The sequence below is a fragment of the Octodon degus genome, unplaced genomic scaffold (genome assembly GCF_000260255.1).
Source record: "Octodon degus isolate 3935 unplaced genomic scaffold, OctDeg1.0 scaffold00084, whole genome shotgun sequence".
Taxonomy (NCBI): Eukaryota; Metazoa; Chordata; class Mammalia; order Rodentia; family Octodontidae; genus Octodon; species Octodon degus.
The window spans coordinates 2,215,713-2,223,230 of record NW_004524660.1 but is presented as its reverse complement, the minus strand read 5'-3'; the positions used below and the strand labels follow the sequence as shown (position 1 = coordinate 2,223,230).

The 7,518-nt window shown below is 53.1% G+C and overlaps 1 protein-coding gene across 1 annotated transcript; it reads right to left on the bottom strand.

The window, feature by feature from the left end:
• Positions 1–4,141: 4,141 nt before the first annotated feature.
• Positions 4,142–7,045, bottom strand: Amigo1 (adhesion molecule with Ig like domain 1). Its single transcript, XM_023721720.1, has 2 exons — positions 6,733–7,045; positions 4,142–6,303 (listed from the first exon to the last, which is right to left on the bottom strand). Exon 2 carries the CDS (start codon positions 6,199–6,201, stop codon positions 4,723–4,725), a length of 1,479 nt encoding a protein of 492 aa, XP_023577488.1. The 5' UTR covers positions 6,202–6,303; positions 6,733–7,045; the 3' UTR covers positions 4,142–4,722.
• Positions 7,046–7,518: the final 473 nt, after the last annotated feature.

Here is a 7,518-nt window from a genome sequence, read left to right as displayed (position 1 = left end):
TGTGGAACCAGGAATTGAACTCAGATCGTTGCACTTGCCAGAGAAGCGCTTATTCCACTGACCCATCTCTCCAGCCCAGACTTTTTTTTTTTTAAAGGAATATCATAGAAATTTTATATTTTCCTAATTGTAGCATTTTTTTATTTTTTTTTGCAGAACCGGGAATTGAACTCAGGCCTTTGCGTTTGCCAGGCAAGCACTCATTCTACTGAGCCATCTCTCCCGCCCCTTCAATCTAGACTTTTAAGAGACTTCTGTGGAGGAATCCGCCCTCCTCAGGCCCAGGAAACCTTTATTATCTTCAAGCTTAGTGCAGGTCATGGGATTTCTAAATTCTTGCCTCCCAAAGCCTCAGTAATATTTGAGGATCTGTCCCAGAGGTTGGGACACTGTGGTACACTGGCCAAACCAGCCCCATGCCTGGATCTGTGTGGTCTGTGACCTACTAATTGTTTTTATATCTTTAAATGGTTGCCAGAAAACCCTCAAAAGACACATTGAGCCAGGCACAGTAGTACATGCTTCTAGTCCCAGCGCTTAGGAGTCTGAGGCAGGAGGATTGCTGCAAGTTCGGGACCAGCCTGGGCTACAAAGTGAGTTCAAAGCCACCCTAAACAGCATAGTGAAAAACTAAAAAAAAAGACATATTGAAATTGTACATAATTCAAATTTCAACATCCATAAATAAATCGTTTTATTATATACTATAATTTAGTTATTATTTGAATCTATACCCCAAAGGTTCACGTACTGCAATCCTGGCCTCTACTGTTGTTTTGAGAAGTGATAGAACCTTTTTTTTGGGGGGGGGCAGAACAGGGATTGAACTCAGACCCTTGTGCTTGCCAGGCAAGCATTTATTCTACCGAGCCATCTCCCTGGCCCCCAGAACTGAGCCAGGGGGCAGGCCCTCCCGAAAGAACCTTTTAAGAGGCGAGACTTAGCTCACTTTTAGGAGAGATTAATGTAGTTTTGATGGGACCCTGGTTGGGTGGTACAAAATGCAGCCTGACCTCCGAATCTCTGTCTTCCTGCCTCACCACACAATCTCTTCCATCTGTGTTCCCATCCTTGTGCCGTCACCATAAGGCCCTCACCAGAGGTCAACCAGAGGGGGCCCCCTAATTTTGGACTTTTATCCTTCAAAGCTGTGAGCTAAATACAAACCTCTTTATAAAATACTTAGCCTGAAGTATTTCATTATAGTAACAAGAAACAGACTTGTACGTCGACCCAGAACCGCCATCCTTCATTCACGTACCACCTGCACGCTATCGGGCTACAGCAGCACAGCGGAGGCGGGACAGGCCGCGTGGCCTACAAAGCCGCAGCATTTACTGTCTGGCTTCTGACCAAAAGTTTCCTAACCCCTAGTGTATCTTACTGCTCGGATGTAGATTTTACCCATGGCCTTATAGTGGCATTTAAAGATTCTCTCCCTAGACCGGCTGCACCCTTCTGAGGGACAGTCAACCCCACCTACAGGCTGAAAAGATAAATAAACCAGCCACAGACCATGCCAGAACAGAGACTCAAGCCAGGTTTAATGGTCATTGTCTAGTTTTCAGAGCCTGGGGCTCTGAGGTTTGCCAGCTTGGGTGCACACAAGTGGGAGGGAAAGGGTCCTGGACACAGGAGACACGGAGGGAAGAACACACACAAAACTAGAATTAGTTGGCTTTGCTCTCCCCAGCTGAGATGTGCCCTCCCCTGGCCCCTCTCAGGGGCTTAATAAATACAGGCAAAGAAGAAACAATCACAAATAACTACATGGACAGATTGTAGAGCCTTGTCATGTTCTGTCTCCAAGGACGCCCGCTTCCTGGGAGGTATGTCTAGCTTATGGGTGCAGGGGAAGGTGAGGGTGGAGGTGTCTTAGAACCACACCTGACAGTTTTCTACGCGGGTTCTACAGAGCTTGCTGAATCGCTTGCTTTTGGTGAGCATTCAACCCCCCAAGTAGAAAGCTACCTCTGGGTCTTATCAGCTGCAACCATAGGAAGAAGCTCAGCAGTACAACCTCCTCGGGGGCAGTCACGCACATCTTCCAGGTATCTCAAACTAGCGGGTACAGTAGGGAGATTTCGAGCTGGAATGTAAGACTCAGGAAGAAAATGGCCCTCTGAATCCCAAGCAGCTCAGCTAGAATGCCCCAGAAGGCTTGCTTCATCTCACTCGCTGTAAAAGAGTTCCAGAGTCCTGGGTAGTACCAAGAAGGGAAACTGCAGCCTGAAGAAACATTTTTCCATGTCTCCTGCTAAGTCTGAGGAGGGAGTCCTAGTGCCTATTGCTCTGGTAACAAAATCCTTGCGAGTCTTTGGGGGATGGCCAGAAAATGTTTTCCTCCCACTTCTGTCTTATTAGGGTAGTTATCATTAGTAAGGCTGTGTGGCCCTTGCTAGTTTCCTTCTGGGTCCGTCATTGCCCTAGTTCTTAGTATCATGTATATGCAGTTTTTAAGGAACATTTCTCAGGAGGCTGAAGAACTACCCAGAGCCTCATGACCCTTTCTCTCAAGATCTTCAACCCACGGTCTCTCTAGCTCCAGCTTTTGCAGAAAAGTGATTCAGAGTCATGGAGACGTGAAGGTTCAGAGTTCAGAAATTAAAGTACAATAGTCTGTATTTGCAATGCCTGGCATAGTCACTATCTCCCCTAGAGAAAGTACAGTACAGGAGCGCAGTACAGCTTCCTGCGCAAGGAAATTGTGTGCATGAAGTTGTGCACAAAGTGAGACTGTACTGGAAGTGGCGTTAGGGTGGACGTCAGCTCCACTGTCCTGCTGGGGGTCAAGGTGCTGGTGTGCATGCATACTTAAGAGCGTGCATACCTATGAGCATGCAACTACGCGAGGGAAATTGCTGCACCTCTCTCCTGATAAAACTAGGTTACTAGTAAAAGATGGACAGCAGCCTTGAGGTCCCAGGGACAGGTAAGGAGAAGATGTTGACTTCCAAGCCCCTTCCCCAACCTTAACAGGCAGCTTATCAGTCAGGCCCTCCTATCAAGCAGCCCTCACCCACAGGTAACCTCTTAGAACTAAAAGGAAGATCAGAAAACTAGAGGACCTGGAGAACTTTCAAGACACAGGAGACATACGAGAAGAGACACTAAGGAGGACCAACACCAAAGAACATTTCATCTTTGCCCTGCTCATGCCCCTGCCAAAACTCACAGCCACCACTCCCAGGCATGTACCATGGTTAAAGGGAGGCGTTAGAGGGAGTTGTCATCTTCATACCCAAACTACTCTGAAATTCTGGCTGGAAACTGACGTTCTTATGTTCCTCTGGCCTAACAACCACAGCTGCACAGACCTCAGGCTGAGGGATGGGGTGGCAGAACTTTCCATCTGAAAGTGTAGTGCCCTTGGGCCTCTGCTACAGGCTTGCCTTGAGCTTCACGGAGAGGAGATAACTCAATGCTGCACTCCAAACTGCCATTTGGAGACAGGGACCACCCGATTCCAATCTTTCAGATGACCAAATCCCATAATCCCATGCTTTGGCTTTGCAGCAAGAGCGAGGCCTCTGAGAAAGGAGCGACTATGAGGCCTTGTCAACAGAGAGGAGAGGCCTCCTGGGGTGCCTCATCTCCATGGCCAGTCTAACTGAAGAGGGGCCAGGCTTTCCTAAGGGCTACTCTTTTGCAGAGCAGCGTATTGAGGAAAACTCAGAATCCCACCTTGGCTGGAAAAGAAGATTGAAGAGATGACAAACACTGAAAATCAGGCAGGTTCTGCTGGCTGCCACATCCCAGATGATTTACCCTCTTCCTTGTGGTGAGAATGGGCCAATGTACTACACCTACGGCAGGTATCTGCCTTCAGCAACCCACGAAGGCCACCTGCCAGTCAAAACCATCATCTTTGTCCCCACCAGCCATAGCTGTGTGTCATCTGACACACAGATGCTGGGAATCAAATGTTAGCCAAGAGCTTCTCCACCCAGGGAATGAGCCTATCTGTGGCTCACCCCCATCCACAAGGTTTGTGCTAGTGGCTATTCTGTGGTGGGGACCTCTTGATTTCCGCTGTCACTGTGCCACGGGTCCCAGTACCAGGCCCAGAAGCCACATCCTACATGCTGCCATGACACACAACAGGCCAGGCTCCCACTGATATCCAGCTCCCCAGGGCCCATCAGGAAGGAGGCTTTAGTGGAAAGTCTCACAGCAATTTGGGGAACATTTCTGATCAAGGGCTCACTTTCCAAAGATTTTCCATCCCCAGCTGTGACTTCCTGACCCAAGAAGACACTGCAGCATTCTCAACATGGCTCCTGTGCAGACTCTCCCAGCACACACAACTTCACAGGTGTGGGTGGGCAGAGACAAAAAAAAAAAAAAAAAAAAGTTTTCATATGATTTTCCTTTAAGGAGCTAGGGATGACCTCAGAAATGTTTAGGAAGCCTGCTCTTCCCCTTCCCCCTTGCTCACTCTCATCTAGCTCAGACATGCTCCTCCTCTTCTACTACATTGAGAATTGCCAGGGCTTTGGGTAGGGGTGTAGCATTTGCCTGAGGATTAATATATCCATATTTGAATCTCGTGGCAGCCACACCCTCGGTGGGATCTTGCCTGATGCTGTGCCCATGACCAGTTCCCTGGAAGTCAGGAGGAACCCACTCCCTCGGGCAGCCAGCCCTCTCTTCCATCCCCTCATATCTTTCAGGGGTGCATGACCTCTCCTGGGGTAGACTCTCCCCACCAACCTATCCTGCTCACACCACAATGGGTGTATCAGAGAAGACCGAGCTGACAGATTCTGGATCTGACATCCTTCGTTGGCCCTTGCCTGTTGCCTCCGGCACTGGCAGGGTGTTACCTGGCTTGAGCTTGCCATTCTGACCCTGCCCAGGTCCAGCAGGTTCCAGGAAGGCCACCCGCCGGTCAAAACCATCATCTTTGTCCCCACCAGCCATAGGATCATGGTTGGGTGTGGTACTAAGCATGGAAGAGCTGAGGCTGTCACCTTGGTGGCTGGAAGGCTTCTCTACACCCCGGCACCAGCAGCGGCAAGGGGTGAGGTACAGGTATATGAGGACCAGGACCACACTGAGGATACAGCCCACTAGGGTGGTATAAGCCGTGTTGAGGGTGTCATGGTGTCCATGCAAGGTGAAGTTGTGCACTTTCAACTCCACCGACAGTGTCTCGTTGAAGGTCTCCCCCATAGCATAGCAGGTATACACACCCCCATCTTCAACCTGCACCTTCTTGAAATGAAGATTGCCGTCCTTGACCATCACTGTGCCGTTGGCTACCTTGTCTAGCACCCGTTCATTGCTTGGTGTCACCCACACCTTAGTCATCCCCTGCTGCTTGGTGTCACACTTGATAGTGAAGGTCTCACCCAGGTGAGCAACCCAGGCCCTCTCCTTATACTCGCTGCAGTTGAGGAAACTTAGATTAAAGACATTGTGCAGCTCCTTGGAATGCACACAGTACAGATCCTCCTGAAAGTCCACCACGGAGCTCAGCTGCCGGTACTGCCAGTGTGAAAAGAGCTGGTAAAGCTTGCAGTTGCATTCCAGGGGGTTGTTATGGAGGTACAGTCCATTCTTGATCCACGCCGGCAGATCCTGCAGCTCAGGCAGCGGCAAGTTCTTCAGCTTGTTGGAGGACAGATCCAAGAGCGTTAGTTTGGGTAGCTTGGCTCGTTCGCTGACCAGTTCCAGAGGGAAGCGGGAGATCTGGTTCTGGCTTAAGTAGAGTTTCTGGAGCTGGGCCATGTCCTCGAAGGCATAGCGGTCCACCACCATGATATGGTTATTGTAGAGCAGCAGCACCTCCAGGGCTTGCAGTTCACTGAACAGGAACTCATCCAGCGTTCGCAGCTGGTTGGAGGACAGGTCCAGGTAGTGCAGGTTGGGTACCGGGGAAAAGGCCTCAGAGGAGATGAAATTCAGATGGTTGTGGCTCAGCAGCAGGGAACGCAGGTGGGTCAGGCGCGTAGGGGTCCACTCAGCCCGCAGGCGGCTCAGGTTGTTGTGGCTGAGGTCCAGCAGCGCTGTGTAGCTGGGTAAGGAATGGGGCACATTGAGCAGTTGCTGTTTGGAGCAGCTGAGGATGTTGCTGGCGCACAGGCAGGCAGCAGGACAGCTAACCACCGGTCGGCCGGCCCTGGCCACCTCGAAGAGGAGCAGGAACAAGGACAGCAGCAGGAGCCAGAGGCCTCGCGGGTCACACTGGGGTTGCATAGTGTCACTACAGAGGGCGAGGAAGGCCACAAGGAAGATCTGAGAAGGAGTCACCCAGGCATGTTTTCCGGTGGGGTGCAGAAGAGTCACTTTCACTACAGGCTTGAGAGAAAGAAGATGGGTTTGTGGTCACCAGGGCCTCTAGAGGGAGGGATCGCCACTCCCACTTTCCGCTCCCCCGCTGCCCACCCCCATCCCACTGGTTAGAAGAGAAAGGGAGATATGCCAGGTAGTTCCCAGGCACTCTGCAGGCAGGCAACGGAACTCTAAATACTGGGGCAAGAGGAGGTGGCGAAAAGGCCTACTCGACTGGGGTCGCGGGTGTACGGTGGGGATATGCTCGAACTGTCCAGGACTGTTCGGGTCACCGGGATTGCAGGCCCGGGGGTTGGAGACTGGGTCAGCGGGGCCTTGGGGGAGGAGCGCAGGGAAGGTCAACAGGGCACCCGGCTGCGCAGGGCGCGTCCGGAAGGGGTTCACGGCCCCTGGGGTCTGTCGGGGCGGGCTCCCCCCAACCTCGGGTCACTGCACCTGCTCAGAGAGGACACGTCTCAGCCCATGGCCAGTCCCGGCGCTCCGTCGCGGCCTCCCCCGGCGGCGCCTCCCCGGCCGGCCTCTCAAGGCTCCCGTCTTACGCAGGGGCCCGCGCCCGGCAACGCAGCCTCCAGGGACTCGCGGGGCTCCGCGGCGCTCCCCTTCTCCGCCGCGCCCGCCGGAGCCCACGGAGCACAGCCTCCACTTTCAGGCCGGAGGCCCGGGCGTGAAGCGGGGCCGGGAGCCGGAGGCGCCGCGAGCCGAGCCGAGGGAGCAGCGTGGGGGTAGCAGGCACCGCGCGCGCGCCCGATGCCACCGCCGCGCCGCCAGGGCCTCGGGGCGCGTGCGCGGCGGGGGCGGGGCGCACGTGCGTGTGTTTGTGTCGGGGCCGTCGGGCGGGGGCGGCTGGTGTCCACCCGCCGGGTACTCTTTTGGTTGAGCCGGTCCCGGTTGCTAAACTGGTGACGGAAAGACTCGGGAGGGGACGCTAGCCCTAATCTCGTCCCCTACTTTGTCCATCCCCCTCCTCCTTCTCCAGCCCCCAATCCAGCCTTCTTCCCCGCAGGTCCCTTCCTTCCTCCTACTCAGACTGCTGGCAGGAAAAGTTTGTCTCGCAGGAGTGAATTTACTGCAGCTAAGTCCAGGGCTGGAGGCATCATATGTCTTAATTTTCCAAATTAAGCAGGTCTGGCTCAGCTCCCGCCTGTCAGTGTTGGCGGGAAGTTCATTAGTTACCTCTTGAGGCCCCTCCTCCCTTCTGGCTGGGGCAGAAATCGCAAAAAT